At 37.7% G+C, this 21,759-nt stretch overlaps 2 protein-coding genes, 2 long non-coding RNA genes and 1 other non-coding gene across 15 annotated transcripts; 2 read left to right on the top strand and 3 right to left on the bottom strand.

Annotated features, from left to right (window-relative positions):
* Positions 1 to 154: 154 nt before the first annotated feature.
* LOC144201415 (uncharacterized) lies at positions 155 to 3,022 on the top strand. 9 transcript variants are annotated; one of them, XR_013327336.1, is made up of 8 exons: positions 155 to 318; positions 491 to 586; positions 1,935 to 2,017; positions 2,083 to 2,166; positions 2,230 to 2,317; positions 2,394 to 2,470; positions 2,547 to 2,623; positions 2,700 to 3,022. It is a non-coding gene; the product is annotated as an uncharacterized LOC144201415 (long non-coding RNA). The 9 variants fall into 9 exon arrangements; XR_013327330.1 differs by having other exon boundaries at positions 2,547 to 3,022; XR_013327334.1 differs by having other exon boundaries at positions 2,394 to 2,623.
* A 737-nt stretch (positions 3,023 to 3,759) lies between these two features.
* Positions 3,760 to 7,887, bottom strand: LOC144201569 (uncharacterized). The gene is made up of 4 exons (XR_013327359.1): positions 7,699 to 7,887; positions 5,419 to 5,504; positions 3,911 to 3,982; positions 3,760 to 3,847 (listed from the first exon to the last, which is right to left on the bottom strand). It is a non-coding gene; the product is annotated as an uncharacterized LOC144201569 (long non-coding RNA).
* Positions 5,406 to 9,327, top strand: LOC144201568 (pyroglutamyl-peptidase 1-like). Its single transcript, XM_077724302.1, has 6 exons — positions 5,406 to 5,483; positions 7,098 to 7,293; positions 7,731 to 7,783; positions 7,917 to 8,033; positions 8,458 to 8,690; positions 8,774 to 9,327. Exons 2-6 carry the CDS (start codon positions 7,263 to 7,265, stop codon positions 8,997 to 8,999), a joined length of 660 nt encoding a protein of 219 aa, XP_077580428.1. The 5' UTR covers positions 5,406 to 5,483; positions 7,098 to 7,262; the 3' UTR covers positions 9,000 to 9,327.
* Positions 9,328 to 10,115: 788 nt separating this feature from the next.
* LOC144202019 (homer protein homolog 3-like) lies at positions 10,116 to 21,451 on the bottom strand. Of its 3 annotated transcripts, none has more exons than XR_013327439.1 (12): positions 21,297 to 21,451; positions 20,841 to 21,006; positions 19,652 to 19,769; positions 19,435 to 19,553; positions 19,295 to 19,352; positions 19,171 to 19,221; positions 18,803 to 18,895; positions 18,580 to 18,708; positions 18,357 to 18,466; positions 18,130 to 18,283; positions 16,867 to 17,713; positions 15,897 to 16,136 (listed from the first exon to the last, which is right to left on the bottom strand). XR_013327439.1 is itself a non-coding variant. In XM_077724942.1 (11 exons), the coding sequence occupies exons 3-11, from the start codon at positions 15,785 to 15,787 to the stop codon at positions 10,237 to 10,239; spliced, it is 1,083 nt and encodes a 360-aa protein (XP_077581068.1). In that variant the 5' UTR covers positions 15,788 to 15,813; positions 15,897 to 16,136; positions 16,867 to 17,521; the 3' UTR covers positions 10,116 to 10,236. The 3 variants fall into 3 exon arrangements, 1 of the variants encoding a protein (XP_077581068.1); XR_013327440.1 differs by having other exon boundaries at positions 15,897 to 16,133; XM_077724942.1 differs by lacking the exons at positions 18,130 to 18,283; positions 18,357 to 18,466; positions 18,580 to 18,708; ... (5 more) ...; positions 20,841 to 21,006; positions 21,297 to 21,451 and adding exons at positions 10,116 to 10,422; positions 10,546 to 10,626; positions 10,700 to 10,807; ... (4 more) ...; positions 15,091 to 15,247; positions 15,765 to 15,813 and having other exon boundaries at positions 16,867 to 17,521.
* On the bottom strand, positions 16,427 to 16,500 carry trnan-guu (transfer RNA asparagine (anticodon GUU)). Its single transcript has one exon. It is a non-coding gene; the product is annotated as a tRNA-Asn (tRNA).
* Positions 21,452 to 21,759: the final 308 nt, after the last annotated feature.

Below are 21,759 nucleotides of genomic sequence, written 5' to 3'. Positions count from 1 at the left end.
GCGTGTTATTCTGAAAACAATGTATTTTTCCTTTTAAGTATTAAAGTCCAACCAAAAAGCATTTACAGCCCTTCCACACAAACAAAGACTGACTAATGCACGTTATTATGAAAAATAATATATATTTTTCTATGTGTCCCTTTTAGTAGGCGTGGCCGAGGTCAGAGTTCAAATAGTTGACGTCAAACCCCAAAATGGCTGATGAGCCAAGATGGCGGACCGGCCGTCCGTGCGTGCGTACACTGCAGAGCAGCTCAAAAGTGACGATTTGACGACGAAATCCTGCCTAACTTCTCACCGAACGATGCTGCACATTTGGTACATTGTCGTTTGGGGATTTTGAACCCCCAGTTCTCGTCTTAAGAGTGATTTTTGATGCGATGTAGCCCCAATGTGTATGCAGACAGCAAAATGTTTGCTAACAAGTTGGCTACATTGCGTTACCGATCGCTCCTTGTTTAAAAAGAAATCATTCCATTGTGTGTTTCAGTCACTCAGCTTTTCCCTGCAGTCTGTGCTCGCTGAGTGAGCTCAAGACTGTGGCCAAGACGACTAGAAAGGAGCAGCTTGTCGACGCCATAACAAAGTGAGTCACTTTTAAATAGTTCCGGTTTTCTCTATCCGTGTAATATTTAACCGCCAGCGTTCAGTGTTCAGGGCTTTGTGCAATTGGCTTAATTTTCACCATGATACATTCAAATTTTTGTTAAATAACAAAAAACTGTGGATAAGTCACCCACATAAATGTCATCAGTGGATGTGTAAGGAATAAGTAATCCCTCGATTATCGCGGTTAATGTAGACCAGACATGGCTGTGATAAATGATAAACTGTAAAGTAGGTTCATCCTAATTGAAGTAAATTAAAATAAAAAATACTGTAGTGGCAAGTGAAGGAGTAGCTTCTATGTGGCTTTTCACATCTTTCTCAACTTACAAAAAAAATCTGCCATGTAGTGGAACTAAACATAAATAAATTATAAAATTTCAGCCCCTTAACTTTTTTTAAAGACCTCAGGGCTTGGGCCTTTTTTATATTAGTTTTAAATGTGGTTTTGACAAAACAGATTTATTTAACAATAGTGCATTTTTGACTCATTTAAATATGATGAGAAAAACAGAAGCTCTTTGTATATTTAATTTTTTAAGAATTAATGGATTTGAAATAATTGACTGAAAAGTTGAGGCAGAAATAGGGTTTATTTTAACCTTGTAGGCCCCTGTCCAGTGTTTTCAAATTTCCTCCCACATGATCAAGATCCTGATATATTTTCGTGGAGGAAAATAGATGGATCGTTTTTTTTAGTCTCTACAGCAGACTGTCTAATATTGCCTTATGATGTTTTATAGAAAAAAGCTAAATGTAGGAGGTAGTTTTGTCAAATTTTGACATCCGGCGCTCGTCTGTACTTTAATTTACTGTGCCCTCACTCCTTTTTTGGTTTCCTGCCTATGTGCCGATTGGCTCAGGCACAGGGCAGAGCCAATCTGAGTTTTTCATTTAACTTTGTGTATTGACTCCCCCCCCCCCCCCCCTTTTGTTTTTTTGTTTTCCAGAATCCACCCAATGGGGAGCTGGTTTCCTGCCTATGTCGAAATTGGCTCTGCCATCTTGACATAGGCAGGAAAACCTGCTCCCCTTGGCTGGAATTCTGAAAAACAAAAAAGGGGGTCAATGCATAGAGTTAAATAAAAAAAAACATTGCCACGGTCTTACCTTTTATTTTGAAAAAACTTGTAGATTTGTTCTGCCTGAGCATATCTATGGATTTTTTCAAAATAAAAGGTAAGACCTTGTGAATGTTTTTTTATTTTTCAGAATTCCACCCAGTTTTCATGCCTGTGTGCAGACGGGCTCAGTCACAATAAAAGGTGAGCTCTTCCCAATGTTTTTTTATTTAACTGTATTGACTCTTTTTTTTTTTTGTTTTTCAGAATCCACTGAGGGGGACCTGGTTTCTGCCTATGAACAGATAGTCTCAGGAGCCCCCAATCTATGAAGTTTTTCACAATAAAAGGTGAGCTCTTCCCAATGGTTTTTTATTTAACTCTGTGTATTGACCCTCTTTTTTTTGTTTTCCAGAATTCCACCAAGGGGGACCTGGTTTCTGCCTATGAACAGATAGTCTCAGGAACCCCCAATCTATGAAGTTTTTCAAAATAAAAGGTGAGCTCTCATTTGTTCTTCATTTAACCCTATGTACTGACCCCCTTTTTTTTTGTTTTCCAGAATTCCACCAGGGGGTGGAGAAGATTCGATTTTTTACGATGCTGGAGCACCAACGGGAACCAGTCTATGAAGTTTTTCAAAATAAAAGGTGAGCCCTTCTCATTGGTTTTTTAACTAACTGTGTACTAACCCCCCCTTTTCAGTTTTCGAATCTTCTCCACCAGGGGGTGGAGAAGATTCGATTTTTTACGATGCTGGAGCACCAACGGGAACCAGCCTATGAAGTTTTTCAAAATAAAAGGTGAGCCCTTCTCATTGGTTTTTTAACTAACTGTGTACTAACCCCCCCTTTTCAGTTTTCGAATCTTCTCCACCAGGGGGTGGAGAAGATTCGATTTTTTACGATGCTGGAGCACCAACGGGAACCAGTCTATGAAGTTTTTCAAAATAAAAGGTGAGCCCTTCTCATTGGTTTTTTAACTAACTGTGTACTAACCCCCCCTTTTCAGTTTTCGAATCTTCTCCACCAGGGGGTGGAGAAGATTCGATTTTTTACGATGCTGGAGCACCAACGGGAACCAGTCTATGAAGTTTTTCAAAATAAAAGGTGAGCCCTTCTCATTGGTTTTTTAACTAACTGTGTACTAACCCCCCCTTTTCAGTTTTCGAATCTTCTCCACCAGGGGGTGGAGAAGATTCGATTTTTTACGATGCTGGAGCACCAACGGGAACCAATCTACAAACTTTTTCAAAATAAAAGCTGGAGCTTTTATTTCCTGGATTTCCTGCTGGTGACTGGAGGAATTACTTCATTTTACTTGTGTTTTTCAAAATAAAAGCTTTGAAATGTAAACATGTGTGTCGATCTTTATCTAACAAAAAATTATAAGTCACAATCAAAGTTCAAAAAATTTATTTACAAGTAAACATTTGAAGTTCAGCATACTTAAGAAAACATTTGTAGATTAACAGAAAACAGCAAAACACTTAGGAAAAAAAAGACAAAACACTTAGAAAAAAAATTGTAGAAAAATGCAGGGGGAATAAACACTTAGAAAAAAAATCTTTAAAAAAATGGGGGATAAACACTTAGAAAAAAAATCTTTAAAAAAATGGGGGATAAACACTTGGACAAAAAATCTTTAAAAAAAAGCAGGGGGGATAAACACTTAGAAAAAAATGACAAAAAGCATGGGGATAAACAGGATTTTTTTTTTGGAAAAAGCTGGGGGAACACCTAGAAGATGAAAATAAAATTTGAAAAAAGGGGGGGGATTAATACAGAAAATAAATCTTCGAAAAAGCAGGGGGGATGAACACTTAGAAAATGAATCTTTGACAAAAGCAGGGGAGGTTAAATCCTTAGTAAATAAATCTTTAAAAAAGGGCCGATAAATACTTTGAAAATAAAATTTGAAAAAAGCAGGGGGGATAAAAACTTAGAAGATAAATCTTTGAGAAAATTGGGTGGGGATAAACACTTGGAAAATAAAATTTAGAAGAAAAAAAACACTTAGAAATCTTGCTCCAACATTAAATGACCACCTTCTTACCTAAAAGATGTGGAAATGAATGGCCAGTGAAATGTCATCATGATTTATAGGCTTTTATTGAATTTGGATTTTCAGAAATACAGAGACACCATATGATGCAAGAGAGACATCTTCAAGTGGGCAACCTGCAAGAAAAATAGCACAAGTTAGAATATATAGAGACTGGAGATTCAACTTTTAAGTTTTACCTTGATCAGTCCCAGTCTCCCCTTCTGTAACCTCAAGAGTGATCTGGGCACACAGAAAGCTGCATCTTGGTGCTAAACAGAGAAAAATTGCACACAAAAAAGCACAAGTTAGCATATATACAGCCTGGAGATTCAACAGGTAGGCTTAGTTTTTGTTTTTTTTAATGGGAACTACTTTTAACTTGATGCTAAACAGTGAAAACTTGATTTAACCAAGGCATTTGGGGGTTGCCAACCAATTATAGTAGAGAAATCCTACAAGAATTTTAATAAACCATCAAGATAAAGAATGAAAATAAGTTAGTGGGTGCTATTTTCCCTTTTCCAGACAAGGCGATTAAATATACAGACTGAGAACTTGATTTCACGTGAGCTGTATTATTTTTGAAATATTTAGATATTTTTCTATTTAAATTGGATTAAAAAAACTGCATTGAAAGCCCTAAATATTCAGGTTTTTTTTTTATAGATCTAAAACAAATGTTTGAGCTTTTTTTTTCTTCATGAGGGAAAATATCTTGTAATAATTTGTTTTTCATTTCAAAAGGAAACAAGATTTGGGGGAAAATGTTCAATATTAGCATGGAAAACAATTTTTAAAATAAATGTATTTTTAGATTTTACAATATGCTTTTTTTAACTTAAAAATACAAAAAGGAACAAATGGATTAAAAAATACAATTATTGATTTAAATAAGGGGAAGATGAGGTAATATAATATAGATGTATAATCTTCATTTAAATTTGATCCTAATAGAAAGTCAGCACTCGACCGCACAAAATGAAACGGTGGGCCAGATTTGGCCCGCGGGCCGCAACTTTGACACCAGTGAGTTAGGAGAAAGTTGGCTCAAATTTTGTATACGTGATTTTTTTTGGTAAAAACAGAACAATTACAAATCGGGAACGGGTGTTTAGCACCAAGAATGAAAACGATTACATCGAAAACAACAGGAACTAAGTCGTGCCCCTGGATGTCATTCTAGAGTGAACACTTACCCAGGAAACTGTCGGTTGATGTCTTGCATTGTTTGATTAAATGTAAAGTATTGCTACACGACTCAATAATGGAGAGAAAACGAAGAACATGCTTTTTAGTCAAATCAAGACGCCAACACTAATGCTGACTAGTAACATGTGGCACAAAGCCAGTCAAGAAAAGAAGCCCATACTTAAATCGCCGATGGTGTGTTAAACCTGGCATTAAACTAAGAGATTTGTTGGCGTGTTGGGGCTCAATAAATTGCTGAAAAATCCCCCGATCGCGTGATAAAAACGCATTTAGGCCAGTGAATTGCTCGATTTCTTACCTGGTTGGCGTGGTCGACCACTATCAGCGTGGGAAAAAAAGCGTTCCAAAAGGAAGAGCTACTGCGCATGCACCTAATTAACTCACCCTCGTAGACAGGAGGCGTAACCACGCCTATATTGTTTCGTCACATTGAGGCGTAACCACGCCCATATTGCCGACGTCACATTGAAAGTGGAAAAGATGGTGAGTTGCTTACCGAGCTCCTAAGAGGTGCTTTGTCCTCCCAACTCGTCTATGTTTAGAAGATGACGAAGAATATTCGTGAGTTGTGTGGTCTTGATGCTATAAAACAAATAAGCCTTATGTTTTTCCCAGACTGGCGCATATCTGTATTTTCTCACATATTCTCTGGGCAAAATGAGGAATGAAAGTTAATGGTCACATGATTAACACTGAGAATGAATACCAAATGTCAGTTGAAACAGTTTCTATCTTATTATTTATTAGTGCTAAAGCGTGCTAGAAATTTTGATAATGTCACTTCATGAATATGCTTTTTTCTTATTGTTGGGGGAAAAATATACTAGGATAATATGTTATATATAGCAAGAAGTTTGACCTTTTTATGCATGACATATGACTTTTTAAGCTTACTCTTAACTGCCATTAACCGGGTTAGACGTCCAATCCATTTAAACTGGGAGGGGCGAAAAAAAATGTCCATTCTAGTGTCGTCAATGGCGCTGATGAAAGATTAGCAATCATGGCTATACATTCATTGCTATAATTGCATCATGTATTTCTCTATGAAAGGTTAAAGGTCATAAGTGTCAACTGTCCCCTTGAAAGTATTAAAAATGTAGCACAGGGACCAAAACCTGCAGATTATTCTGCCCATATATAGCGACGGCGTCAGCAGACCTCCCGCATCAGTACCGCCACTAAGCAGAAAGGGCATCATTAGTTACCACGGCAACACCACATCACCAATGACGCACAGCAGACGGAGAAAGGTGAATGGGTGCCGCAGTGCAGCTCGTGTAGGCGGCCAAGGGAGGTTTGCCATTCATAAGTATGAATCAGTGTTGTTGTTTGCTAATATTAGCAGCCTGCAATTCAAAACACGTGCTCAGGCAGCATGTTAAGAACACACATATAAAAACAACAACACCCCTTTATTCTGTCTAAAATCATTTCCTTCACAATTCCTATTCACAGCTGCTTAGTGTCCAGTCATTTCGCAACCAAATGGGTGTGGATCAGACCCAAAGAAGGGGGGGGGGGGTGCTTTTTCTGTTAGAAACATAGATTAGCTGTGCTTTATTGACCATAAACTAAACAGATTTGTTATGAAATTTACACAATGGTGAATATGTCACTTTGTGTAGGGTGCGGTTTCCCTCCCACTGCCTTTGGTGCCCTTTGACTTAAATATACTCCCTTGGGAGACGCTAAATTGTCACCAACGCCCTGTGTCACATACTAGAAGGTATTCTGTTCCTAGCTGAGCCAATACAACGTATTCAAACATACCAAAACCAGTTTTTCTAAGGAGAGGGATAATTGAATTTGATGTAGTTTAACGTCTTGAGTGAAATAGCCTGCAAAATATACTAGTCCTTTAAAGTCAAGTGATTTTTAGTTTTAAAAAAAATACACACTATATACACTATATCATACAAATAATCTTAGTTTTGAAACCTACCATGACATTTTGAGTCATGGAGGCCACAAAATTAATAGTTGGTGCCCTTTAAGGTCATAAATGTCATGTCCATATCTTTCAACAATATTCATATTTTTTTATTAATAATAGTCGTTGTTTATGATGAGTTGTTTTAGGATATGCACATAAAAATCCATATTATTTCAACTAGGAGGCCTGGCCCCGAATGCTCATTTTTTAATGCCATTGTTTCTTATTTTTATTTGCAGTCTTAGTTGTAGTACACACTACGATGCAGTAGGTGGCAGTAAAAGTTCATCCACGAGTTTCAATTTTGTCTCATTTCCGGTCCACTGGGGGTCACATGACAGCATTCCAATCCTCGTAGTGGAGGTACAAATTCACTCTACTTAAAATAATAATAACTACCAAGAATGGGCAATAAGAAGAAAGTCATAGTAACAGGTAAGTTGACTTAATATACGACTTTGTTTTAATTTGAAATTGTTTATTTTTACACTTTTGGCCAATTTTGGCCTGAGTTTGGCTATGCAACACTTACTGTCAGGTGCAATATCAACAATCGGGTCAAAGTGTAAACTGAATTGTATCTTCAATACAATTGATATTTTAGGTTTGGAAGACAAGCATAATCATTTAATACTTTTGATTATTTTTCATGAACTAAAAGCTTAGATTTAATCTAATCTATACAGTAATCTCAATCATTCATTACAAATAGAAATCACCTTTTGTAATTATTGGAGATATTTGGGTGAAGCTTTTTAAGATTAGTTAAGACTGTTATGTGAATTAACCTATTGTGACATTTTAAAAAAATGAAGACATTTTCTATCATGTGTGGCTTACCTGCCAGTAAGAAGTTCCTCTTTGCTCTTCAGGCTTTGAACCTTTTGGAGAACACGCCGTAAACTCCAGCTGGGTCGCAGTGCAGGTACTTATTAACAAGATCAAGTGTTCTTACCTTTTATTCTTCACTGTGTCAATAACAGGTGGTGCCGTGTCCAACCCCAACTGTGGCTGGAGGGACGGAATTACTGATGAAGACGTATTTGTTTCACTGACAGGAACTGGAGAGACTGGGACTGGGAGAAGCTGTTGATCTTTTTGTTTGTGAGGTGCCTGTAGAATATAAAGCAGTACAGAATCTACTTCCATCTCTGTGGGAGCAGCACCTACCACAGGTGAGCATTGCACAAGTATATTTGTTTTTTTTTTTTTTTTGCGCTAAGTTATGCTGCTTTGGCTTTGAAAAATTAATACTACAATGATGGCATAGTTTTGTTTTCCCATTTGAAAAAAAAATCAACTAGTATTCCATCAAAGGATACCGAAAAATAGCAAATATACAAGTTTTTAATAATAACATGTATTAGGTTGTTTAAGTACTTTACAATATTTTACAGAGGTCCTTGGATTTATTCGAGAATATATTTTACAGACATTTTAAAAATTAATTTGTACAGATTTTCTTTTTTTTAACCATGTCACCATTTTATAGCAAAAATGGATATAATATTGATCCAAATTCCTCCGGGAGTGATTGTCATTCTAACTCATTTGAAGAAGGAATGTAAAAAAAAATCACATACTTTTTGTGTTTTACAGTTAGTAGTCCACGTTGGTGTGTCAGGCTTGGCAAGCACCATCACTCTGGAACAGTGCGGCCACAATAACGGCTACAAACGCCTGGACAATTGCTGCTTCTGCCCGGCTTCCCACTGTTGCATGGAAGATGGCCCCGACTGCATCAGCTCTCTGGTAGACATGGACAAAGTCTGCGAGAGTGTCAACGCCTCCGACATGGGGGTCACCGTATCTGTGTCCAAGGACGCAGGGAGGTGAGTGCCTTGAAAGTTTTCTGCTTTCTCCAAAACATGCTGAAGAATTTGACCAATAACCAAGTTCTGTCCTTTTTTGACAGGTACTTGTGCGACTTCACTTACTACTCGTCTCTGTTTCTGGGCCACGGCCGCTCCGCCTTCATCCACGTGCCTCCGCTGGGGAAACCCTACAGCAGCCAGCAGCTGGGTCGAGCCCTCCGGGCTGTCATCCAAGAGATGCTGACCCTCCTGGATGGGGTTGACGATGACCAGCACCACTGCAGAGACCACCTCGACAGCGCAGTGATGGCCTCGGCTGACTCCTGAGATTGCCCCAACTGCTATCCTTAATCACCACCATAGTGGTCTGTGACTTTTAAACTGCCTTTCGAGGTGATTTAGAGTATGAACGATGAGCTGTAAATTCTGTCATGGAGGGTTTAATTTAGGGTGTTGTGGTCAAGTCGTAAAACATTTACCTTAAATAAGAGTAAACACTAGTAAATTTACTATATTAAAGGAAATACTATGCTATGCAGCTGATTCTACTTTACATAATACGATATTCTCGTGAGAATACTGATCCTGCAATCAATATTTGAAGGCACCAGTAACTGTGTAAATGGCGGCATTATATTAAATATATTCTGCAGTAGTGTGTTGTTTTGTCCTCATTGGAATGAGCTTAGAACATCTTAATCAATCAGTTATTTCCAGTTGCGTAATAGTCCTCTTGGAGTGGATATGCTTGTAAATGACAGCTCAAAGGTAGTCGTGAGTTCATTGTATACAAAGCTCACTGAAAAAAAATGCAATAGATATTATTTGTAAGTAGAAGAAACTATCAGAAATATTCGGAAAATGTATGTATATATACATGTATGTATACATATGTATATATTTGTATATATATATATATATATATATATATATATATATATATATATATATATATATATATATATATATATATATATATATACAAATATATACATATGTATACATACATGTATATATACATACATTTTCCGAATATTTCTGATAGTTTCTTCTACTTACAAATAATATCTATTGCATTTTTTTTCAGTGAGCTTTGTATACAATGAACTCACGACTACCTTTGAGCTGTCATTTATATATATATATATATATATATATATATATATATATATATATATATATATATATATATATATATATATATATATATATATATATATATATATATATATATATATATATATATATATATATATATATATATATATATATATATATATATATATATATATATATATATATATATATATATATATATATATATATATATATATATATATATATATATATATATATATATATATATATATATATATATACACCATTTGTAACACAGTGACAATAATTCATGTAAATCTATGAGCACCACTTATCTATGCACTCGTAAGTTTATTGAAGTTATTGCATTGTTAACCAACAAAAAGCACTATGTTACCAAATGAGTAAAACTAGCAGCAAGTTCCGCAGAGCTTTTTTTTTTTTAAATCCTATTTCAATGTTTGTTTCATTTGTCCATGAGTTTTACCAAGCTTTGGCGGAGGTCGTTGAGGTCAAATATCTTTATGTCTAAAATTTCAATAGCCCTCTGGAGCTCAGTGTCCATGCGGTCTCGATCCTCCAGCGAGTTGCTGAGATTCTGCTCCGTCTTCTGGATGCGCCGCTCCAACTCGGAATTGCGCACCTCAACTTCCTGTCAAGAAGACGTGCTTCATTATTCAACTATTTCCATGCCATTGGAAGTCCACCAATGGCACAGAATTAGTTCAAATCTAAAATAAACATGAAGATGACTGAATAAATATCGCTCTTTTACCCGTAATCTGTGCATGGCCTGGTCTCTCTCACGCTCAATTTCATGATAGTCTGACTTTTTGCTCTGCAAAATGTGAATTTCCTGCCAAAAACGAAAAAAAAAAGTCTGGTATGAGACATATCCTTGCATTGAATATTGCTGAAAGTTAACTGACCTCATCTTTGGCCTTCAACAGAGCCTCCAACTCTTCCAGAGACTGTGTCAACTCATCTTTCAACAGATCACTGGGACCGTGACCACCGTGAGCCTCCAGGTCAGCCACCTTGATACACACAAAGAAAAATGTGCAATATATAAAAGACTCTAACCTGGCCCACCAGGCTTATAAAGCCCATTCCAGTTACATAGGATTATTGCAATGGATGGACTATCTAGTTAAATGCTCAACTAAACTGAGTCTGTTCGTGAAATAATTGAATTGTTGGCCGCAGGGTTACACAAATAATAGTAGAGTAGCCCATGTCTGGAAAAGAGAATTATTGACTGGCAGTTTGTCTTCACAGTTTTCAAGTGGAGGGAGCTACAGAAGAGGAGAAAATGAGCAGATGTCAGATCCCTCTGGTGAGCTCTCTTTTTTGGTCCTAAGTGGGCCAGCCAAAGTAGGATACGGCTGTCCTACAAACTCTTCTTTTCTCTGGCAGGGACACCGAAGAGACGTGACGTGTTGGTGAAAATCTACAAGAGGCCTGAAACCACTACTGGAAATGACCGTTTCCAGGATCGATATTACGTGGCCCAGCTTTAATGGGGAGATCAAATCCGACAACGCTGTTATCGATGTGAGGGCTGTGCGCTCATTGGACTGGAACGTCAAATGCCATTGAATTATAAAAGCCTCTGTAGGGATGGAATGTTTTTCCACTCAAAACAATAAAAACAAGGCAAAATAGCAATTGAGTTTACCTGTTCTCTGAGCCTTTCTGTTTGTCCTTGATATGCAAGCAGCTGTTTTTTCCACTGCTCCACATTAGCGTTGGCCTCGTGCAAGGCCGCCACTAACTTGGAGTTGCTGTCCTGTAGTGTGAAGAGCTCTACTTCAAGGTTCATCTCGCAGATGGACCTGCCGCAAAAAAATGTTTTAAAATCATGTACACTGTAGTTAATAAACAGTAAAATATTCCTGTCATTGTAAGGGTTATTTTTAGATTTTGTGAACTACATAACCTGAAACTGACAATCGTGTGTATCCACTAGTAACTTATTAAAACTTCATTAAATCTAATTTTAAAGTCCAAGGTCATCATTGTGGTTTTTTTTCTTGGTCATTTCAAAAGCACATTACCAGAAACAGAATGAACGACTTGACTATTGATAAGAGCCAAAATACATGGATTTGATGGCAAAGTTTACCCTTCGGAGAGCATCTTTTTAATGCGCTCCTTCTCCGATGACAGTGTGATGTCTGCACTTTGACTGCGAAACAGTTTGTCCTCGGGCCCGTTCACACACATGACTGGAGGGGACTGGAGGTCGTCCGAGAGGTCCTAAAGAACACGTCAGTCAATGTCCTCTCTGAGTAAAGTGGCAATCTTACAACAACAACCACAAAAACTTAACATAAAAGGTTAAAAAATGTTAGCAAAATGAACTGGGACTAAAAATGATGGTTTAAAAAATGCTCATTTCCTTACCCAATGGTCCATAAATAACAGATCCAAAGTTTTGTTAAGAAATTAACATTTAATTCAAAAGTGGCTTCTAAGGATACATTGAAAATTGGGTTGAAACTTAACAACAAAAATGACAGTGTGACACTTTTGTTTAAAATGACAGAGAATACATAAATCCGTAAACCTACTCACCTGTGAGAACTGTTGGTGGAATCCATTTCATAGCAAAAAAAAAAAGAAATATGTCAAGGTAAAATCGGTCATTCAACAATGATGCACTTTCATAAAAGCTCAACAACCACAATAGACCCATTTCCAATACGTATTCCATTCTTCTTTCAGACAGTCATGTTCTCTTTAAAAAAGGAACATTTCCCCTCATTATTATTTATTCATGGAAGGTGCTCCACTAAAATAAGTCAGTGCTAGCAATTGTTAATTATTCCTAATTGATCTGGCTGCTCTGGAGAGCCAGAAGTGAGACGGAAGTTGGCGGGATAATTTTACCATCGCCCTACATTCCTCACTGTCACTCCCCTCTGAGATAAGCGACCCAATTCCACTTTCTTTTGCCTCTCACCTCATCCCTTCTTCCGTTCATTTCTTCAAACTATTTTATTTATTCTATCAATCTTGTCAATAGAAGACAATCCGTTTTTTTCCAATTCCATTTTAGGGTTCTAATGGTTCACTTCTGGTCAATTTTGGATCATTTCCCACCTGTGGTGCGGCGATACTGAGCGCCGTGTTGGCCAATTCTTTATCTTGCGATTTTTCCCTTGCCAGGCGAGCCGCATCTTTCACTTCTTTGAACTTCTCGGAGAACTTGTCCAAGAGAAAAGACAAAAGACAAAATGCTCACCAATGACGGGCAGTGAATGAGTCCAATCGGGTGGTGTTACCTGGTGTAGCTGTTGCTCGGTGGCAAAACCCAAACCGTAGACCGTGTTGGCCCTGCTGTCGGCCCACTGGCCAAACTTTTGGGATGTCTTTGTGAATGTCATGCTGAGCGTGACAATGCAGTTGATGATGGCCTGCGGAGAAAGATACATTTTAGCAGGAGTCATACAATAAAATGACGGCACTACCGGATTTTGCGGACTATAAGTCGCACTTTTTTTCATAGTTTAGCTTGGCAGACAATCAAAAAAGTAGTTTTTTCCTTCTGATAACTGAAAGAAACCCTGTTATGATGTATTTTAAGCTTTAGTTATTGAAAAAAGGGTCATGTTAACTGATGCCTTTTTAGTCTGTTTTCCTCCATTTGACTATTGTTATTTTACCATTTGCTCTTGTTTCCTGATCAAAAAAATGTGACCAAAAATGTGATTTATACTCCAGTACGACTTGGATTTTTTTTTCAGTACTTAAATCCCAAACAATCTGTGACCTGAAAATGTCGCAAAATCCATAGAAAGCTTCCCAAATTCAACAAAAAGTGCCCATAAGTGCCACATTGAATTATTAAATGAAATAGTCAACAGTACCTCGAATAAGTAAATACTTTCTAAAAAAATGACAACCCATCTATAGGCAAGGGGAAAAAATATTTTTGAAAAATTCTTAAATAATATGGACTCATGCAATGGAATCATATAGAATGAAAAAAAAAACTATTTTTTAAACTATTTTAGGACAATTGTGGTTTGCCACCTATTGATTTCACTCTGTCATGATCCAAACAGGCTGATTGAGGGCAGCCCTCTTAGTTGAAACTTTGTCATAAGAGGATTTGAAGCACATTGTAAATCCACAATGGCAGAGAACCTCCCCGTACGTCCGTCACACTCGGCGGTCTCGGCGGAGAAGCCAATTCGGAGCCCTCGATCAAGAGATATCAGAGCAAAACTATTTATAAAACTCCTGACGTCATCTCCGTGTGCTACAAAAAAAAAATCCTGGAATGGCAGGTCAGAAGAAGCAATAAAAGAAGCCGTTCTCTTCCTGTCCTTATTTTAACAGCCCCCCCACCTCCCCCATAATGGGCTGCCAATGTTGTCCGTCTTCTGCTTTGACATGAATGACATAACAATTTGGATAGAAGCAAAAGTGGAGATTACACTTGGAAGCAAAGACATGTCAGGATTGGGTTGTTGAGTCCAGCACACAGATTTGCAATGTGGGTCAGACTGGAGGTGCAAAGAGATGCGATAAACCCCCCGCTACCCCCTCGCTAACCCCCGACAGGGCTTGTTGTGTCCTTTCCTCATCTCAATCCAGATGAGCTACACAAACGCCAGGCAGTATTGTTTCCTCATTTGGCGCGTGCAACATTACTCCGGCCTATAATTAACTGGATTTCATCATTAAACACTTCCAAATGTCATTTGCGCTTCATCTAAATTAGAGCCAAATAAAGAAGTATTCTTAAGATGGTACTAAAAAAAATTATATACTGTATTTTCCACACTATAAGGCACGCCGTAGTATAAACTGAACATTCCATGAAATTCGCTGATAATATAAAATTTGTTTTATATGGTATAAAACGCACTGGACAAGTGGCCAATGGGATATTTAGTAGTTAACATGTTTACATTATATAAGGATTTGCTGTGAGTATTTGTACATTGTATCTTTAACAAAAAAATGTCTGAATATTTCTATATGTAAATATTTATGTATTTATATATATACATTTTTTTTCATGCAACACACTTATTTATTTACTTATTTATTATGTATTTATGTCTAAAAAGTATTTTTTCTGTGTCTCTATTGTCACCCTCTTGCTCCTGTGACAGTGAAATATCCCAAATTCGGGATGAATAAAATTATCTAATCACACCAACAAAAATAAACGTCCATCTAAGAATTTACCTGTGTCTACTGTTATGAGAGATCTACATTAATAATAGTAGTGGCTAAGGATTGTGTATTCACATATACCTGTATTGTAGTATGACAAATATGGTTGTAATGGACACATTCTCACCTTAGTGCCACCCACGCTGATGATGCGGTAGACGTTGCGACCGGAGTCGAAGAAGAAGGAGACGTTAACCGCATGCTTGCTCGCCGGGATCCAGTTCCTCTTGGTGTTCGGGTCGATTTGGAAGACATGAGCCCGTGTGCTGAAGATGGGCTGCTCTCTGAGGGAGAAACATAACAGGGACCATGACATTTGGAATGATTAAAAAATATCTTGTGTTCAATTCAAGATTCATTTTTGATTCAAGAAATAAACATTTTGGATTATAATCTCTATTGTATTAGAAGAATAAAATGGTAAATCTGATCTTTCCATGTATTTTTACTTGATGTATAAAAAACGAGGTATTCGCAAAGCTCCACTTCATCCATGAAAATAAATCATTGAAAAAAATATGCTCCAATTACAACCTGAAAAAGCTACAAGTTCCTACAATTCCCAGAATGCAACACTGTTGTTCTTTTAGCAAACTATACTACAGATAAATGCTGTAGCTCAGCATTCTAAGCAGCTTAACACAATTTCCTGGCTTTGACCGAATTGGACGCCTGTTTCAAATCATTCTGCCGAATGATCACATTTCACGCGACCATCGCCGCCGACTCTCCGAGTCCGAATGGATGGGACGTCCGTAGCTGTCACCCGACGCATAAAAAGGACAACAAAATAGATCCTACCTTTCTCTGTGATGAGGAAACATCTTAAAAAGTGATGGTCTCTTCTTTTCTAGAGAGAATTAATGCAGAAAGGTATAATAATGACAATAATTTGTGGGATTTTTTGCAAAAATCCATTTCTTCCCAACTCACCCCATGTCGTTATAGTAACTGTGATGACGCTGCCTCTCAAGTCTCCACTTTCCGAGAGTAAAGATGCTTTCAGGTCCGCATTTGGCTGTCAAAGTGAGCCTCTTCGTTCTTTTTTAAGGAAATAAAGTATTCTTTTTGGTCTCTCGGTGAGCTTCGTGCTGTTCGTCAGTGCTGCTTGATGTGCTCAATTTGACAGCCTGCCGGACCCCACAGTCGGAGCGCACAGCCCAACGTCACCTGCTGGTAGAAAGAGGAGGTGCTGATTTAGACAAGTGTTGAGCATATTTGTATCAATCGACTGATTGGCTGCCATTGACAGTGCTGGACGTCCAGGCCATGTTCCTTGGCCATAGATTGGACGTCCAAGTGCTGTTGTTTTAAATGAATTGAGTGCAAAAGACACATTTCTAATTCCACTATTTTAGTTCATAACAAGGAACTGTTTCATTTTGGATTTCTTATTTTTATTTCTATATGTAGCACTCAAGTCTAAATTCTAAAATGTGGGGAAAAAAAAGACATAAGTGTTCCGTCCCTGGGTGGGCTCGAACCACCAACCTTTCGGTTAACAGCCGAACGCGCTAACCGATTGCGCCACAGAGACAGTTGCACAGAATCTAATCAGTTGTGTTTATATACGAGCGTATGCCAAGAAGAACAACAGTGTAACACGTGGAAGATTAACTACACACGGGGGAAAAAAGCCTATCAATATACCGTTTTTCAAGTTAAAGGGAGAAAAAGCCGTGCAATAGCATTTTTAACAAGCAAAAGCCATGCCAAACATTTCAGACAAGTAATAGCCTTACTATTATACATACAACATAGTTGTAATTAAGGGGAAAAAAGCGTTACTATACCTGCTACTTTTTTTAAGAAGGAAAAAAGCTTTACTATACATTATCATTTTTAATAATAAATAAAAACCTTACAATACATGGTTTTTAAGATGTAAAAAAAAAAGCCTTACCTATATCAACGTTGCCTTCAGCTGCAAAGCAAAGTGGAACCAATGGAGTCGAACGAGAGGGATATGCTGGCGCACCGTTTAGGAATATAACTATAGAAACAATCAAAACTGGGAAAAAAATAAAATAAAAATGAACAAACAAAACAATACTCTCACAAAGACATCGCACAAACAGGAGTTTATGGCAATCAAGAACACCTGGGTCCGACAAGGGAAGGAGAGCAAAAAGGCACAAATCAGGCAAAACGCATGCAAAACACGCAAAAGGGACAAAAAGAGAATAAAAATATTTAACTAGAGTATACTTTTTCTTTTTTTTAATAAATGCAAGCCTTAGTATGTATGGTATTTTTAAATCCAAGCCTTAATATAAATAGCCTTTTTAAAAATTAATTAAAAAATATATACAAATCACATTTATTGTGTAAATGTAACAAGTGAAAACAGCACATCGAGTAGATTGTATTGTTTTAACTGTAAATAGCATATATAAAATTCAACAAAAATACTTTTTGCTTTTAGCAAGATCTCTGTTTAGTTCTCAAAATGTTTTAAAACAAAGAAATGTTAATATATAAACCATACATGCATGAACATTTATTAAAAAGACATTATTTTATTTCACTAACAACAAATTCATCATTTAAGGTCTTTACTGGGCCTTACGCATTCTGTCAACAATTGAGGCCCTGCGGTGGGTGAGATTATTAAGGACACAACTATTACTTAAAGGGGGAAGTTTGTAGTTTGGAGGGACCTCATTTCCCGTTTGACAATACTTTCCTCCTTGCACATCTTTATCTTCTTCCAACTCGCTATCTTCATCGCTGCGTTCATCTTTTTCCAACTGAGAACATAAGATCGCAAAAAAAATCACGTTTCAGTGCCATTAACAGAAAATGGTAATTGTCAGACCTCCCTGTCCAAAGAGATTGGACTCCATCACCCTCAATGGCATCATCACAACATAGTACAAGTTAGCCTATTATTCCGTTAATCATTACATCACTTTTGAAAAACGGGATGCTGAAAAACAGTGACTAGAAATTACTTTTGAGAGCAGAAATCTGCCTAAGCAGCCAAATTCAAAGCATTGACCTTTGACCTCATTGCCCCGAAATGAACCCACTCTCCTCTTTCACATTACACAAAGTTAGAAAACAATCCCTTTATTAATTCTAGCGCTATCTTGTAACCGTGGACATAACCTTATTCACCTCCAGATGAAGATAAAGATTAGAAATGCGGATGGATGAATCTCACCTTTCCTGTCCAAAATTTGGGGACCATCCTTAAGATCAAAACAGCCCAAAAGACATGAAGACCCTGCAGCACCATTAAGAGGATGTTGAAAAAGTAGTAGCCAAAAAAGGGTTGGAAAACCTCCATGGATAACACCAAGGTGGTGTGGATGATCCTGGAACGTCATGACACCACACAAATAAAGTTAGATGTCGTTATGTTGGTGAGATAGAGAGAAAATGACTTACTTGCTAGGAAAAATAACCAAGCGGGTCCCAAAAAAGACAGCGGTGAAAACCACAAAAAGGATATCACACACTTTCCTCCAACCTGAGCCGTAGTTAAACATCTTGGCGGACTGCAAAGACCAGAAAAAAGCCCCCAAATAAGGTGGAACTCAATGAAGAATTACCGTCATTTCTCGCGTATAAGCCGCACCCTTAAAATTACCTTAAAATCGTTACATTTTACCTCAAGCAAGATATCGGCCGAATCGTGGAGGAGCATAACCAAAGTGCCGATTCGGATATAGTTGGCACAATAAGAAAAACTGAGGAGGAAAATGGTGGCCAAATGGTGGATCACTTGTTCCTTAAAATCCTTAAACAGGAAAGAGTGTTAAAAGAAATGGCATTTCAAGAACTAATAACGCATGAACAAAAAAAACAAGTCCAACTTGATGGTAATAGCACACCTTTCTCTTGATGTCCACCGAAATCCGCAAGAGGAGGGAACAATAAAAAGCCAACTCCAGCATGTAGTACCAGTAATGACGTCCTTGCATAGGCTGGAATTGTCATTAGGAGATGAATCAAAACGGGCAATCTTGTACATTTACAACCAATCCAATTCTAATCAATAAAAAGCACTAATGATGATAAACAAACTAGAGTTGCTCTAAAAATGAGTTGTTTTTACACTTATTTTGACAAAATAAGCAGTAAAACAACATATGTGTCGGTCTACCATCATCACTGACACTCAAACGTGATCACTGAAGGCCAGCCCTCTCAGGTAAAATAGATTTGACGGCAGCGAGCGATCAGTCAAAATGGAACCCACCTGAAAGGGATATTGCCTCCAGCATTCTCTCCGATCCCAGAACCACGGAGTCTGAAATAGAAGAAGAACCAACAGCAGTCAGGACTTATTTGGCTACCAAAATACGGGAACTCTGAAAACGTACGTCAATCAAACAAGCCAGTCCTCCTGCAAAGGCCAAGGCGTAGAAAAAGAATCTCCAACTGCGAAAACAAACAAAATATTAGCGGTTGGAGTGCCAAAAAGGGGGCGTCGCCACGTTTGTTTGGTCGACAGACGACTTACGCGGCTTCGCCGAACTTCTTGGTTTGACACGGCTTGTCTTGTTGTCGCCGTAGTCGGAACCAACTCTCGATTTGACACTGTTTTTTTCCACATAGCGACATTAAACGGCGGACGTCACCCTGGAACGATGGTATGTTTGATAGTGGGAATGTTATTACAGTTTTTGTGATTGAAAATGAAAGAAAAAGTATGAAATGGCCATTATGGAGAGTCCAACCTGTGTAGGCCGTGAACCTTGTTGAGCGTAAAAGGACTCCAGCTTCGGGGAGGGGGCCGCGGTGGCTCGGAAGCGATTCCTCACCCCTAAACATCTGCCTATGGGTGGGGCGCAGAACCTTTGGGCAAAATCAACAAAAGACAGTCGCATGTGTTGACACAACGTAGTGGAAGATTGTGGGAGACTTTCAGTTTAGACAAAAAAAAATGGAGCTTTAAGGTAAATGTGTATTTTTCTTTTTGTCTGCTTATTTTGAATGCAATAAAGATTTCAACTGTGAAAAAAGTAAGAAAATAATAAGTGGGGTTAGTACTTAATAACCAATAAGTATTAATAACTGTTAAGTTTTTTTAGGTCGCTCAGTGGGCACAGCTCTGGGTTCGATTCCAGGTTCGGACTTTCCTGTGTTCTACCTGGGCTTGTGTGGGTTTTCTCCGGGTACTCTAAAAAGACTCAAAATTACAAGTGAGAGGCTCACTGATTTAGGGTGTCCCCCAGGATAGACTCCAGCACCCCCGTGACCCTCGTGATGATAAGCGGTTCAGAAAATGAACGAATGAAAAGTTTTTCACAGTTGTAAATATGAAAATTAAATGATACACTGTGTTTTAAGGCAAGTTATTATTAGTTTAGCAATAAAGTTTAGCATGTTTTTTTGTTTGTTTCCAGGGTAAAATAGTGGCGTGGTCCCGCGAGATTTTCTCCGTTGGGAGCTAAGCAAGCTTGTTCTGACAAGACACCTGCTCCCTTCTCATCTTGCTTAGCCAGTCGCACGCTTAATGCTCGATCCCAATCAGTAAATGACGTGTCAGTGAGGTTTGCAGACAAATATTTGTCACGCGATAACCTCACAAGGGGAATGTAAGCAATGGTTTACACTTGTTTAACATTTGTTTGCTGTTAAAATGAGCCAGCTGGAGCATTATTATAATATGTAATGTACTAGCATAGCCTATCAAATACACCGTGAAATAGATTGGAAAAATTGAGAAACCTTAAAATGGCTATTATTACATTATCAAAAGACTACTTTAAATATAATTTGAAATTTTAACAATGGTTTTTGAAGAGAGTTTGGGAAGAAAATATGAAAATCTTGATTGTATGACGGGAAATCATAGAATGGCATTGAACGATATTTGTTTTTTTCTATGAAAGAATAATAATAATAATAAAAATTCTGTGGTACCTCTCAAAAATGTAACGTAGAAGCACAAATCCCAACGCCAAGGGCAACACCGCAAGTAAGTCCCGTGGGTGTGGGCGCTCCGATGGGGCCAACCGGTCCATGTCCTCCCAGGTGACCCCCGCGGGAAGCCAATATTCTTCTCTCCACACGTCAGCCAGCATTTCCACTTAAAATGAAATGGAAAATGAGAAAAAAAAGTGATCAGGTTCTATGTCATGGCACTGGATGAGTTATAACAAAAGCTTTAACCAACATGGACTATATCAAGTCAAACATGATAGCCTAATGCCTTAAAAAAAGATTGGACGTCTATAACCATCAATGGTACTGGGTGAGTTAAAATACAGTTTAAACCAAAAGCAAGTAGAACCTGGTAGTCTTTTGATTATTAACCAGAGTACAACAAAATAGAGATTTTCTTCCATCAAACTTGCAAAGAAGACTTTTAAAACTTACTGTTCTTGTGCCAAATGTAGTAAACAGAAAAATCCTGTAGAGAAGAGACAAGTTCTCCTCTTCGTCCGTCCGATGCTCTTTTTTCACGGCTGACTCCTCACAACCACGCGCAAGTCTTGCGTGCACGCGCACGCATGATGAGAAACAGCGACTCTCAGTGGCCACGCCTTGAAAATCTAAAAGAAAAAAAATACATACAAGTATTACATATATCACTGGCCATTACATTATAAATTGAAATATATAATTTCTTTACTTTATCATTTTATATTAAAATATATACATAAACTGATATGAATACAGTATGTAAAATATATATTTGTGTGTATTCTCAAAAAGATACAGGTTCCTACTCCTAACGAAAGTATTGAAGTAGTAGTGGTAAATTCCAGCCAAGGTTATTCATTATTATAATAAATAACCCAAAACTTCTTTTCTATTTAAGCTTGACTTGTTCTGGATA

Source organism: Stigmatopora nigra, chromosome 9 (assembly GCF_051989575.1).
Source record: "Stigmatopora nigra isolate UIUO_SnigA chromosome 9, RoL_Snig_1.1, whole genome shotgun sequence".
Classification (NCBI taxonomy): domain Eukaryota; kingdom Metazoa; phylum Chordata; class Actinopteri; order Syngnathiformes; family Syngnathidae; genus Stigmatopora; species Stigmatopora nigra.
Note: the sequence above shows the minus strand (reverse complement) of the source record. Positions and strands in the feature narration are given on the sequence as shown.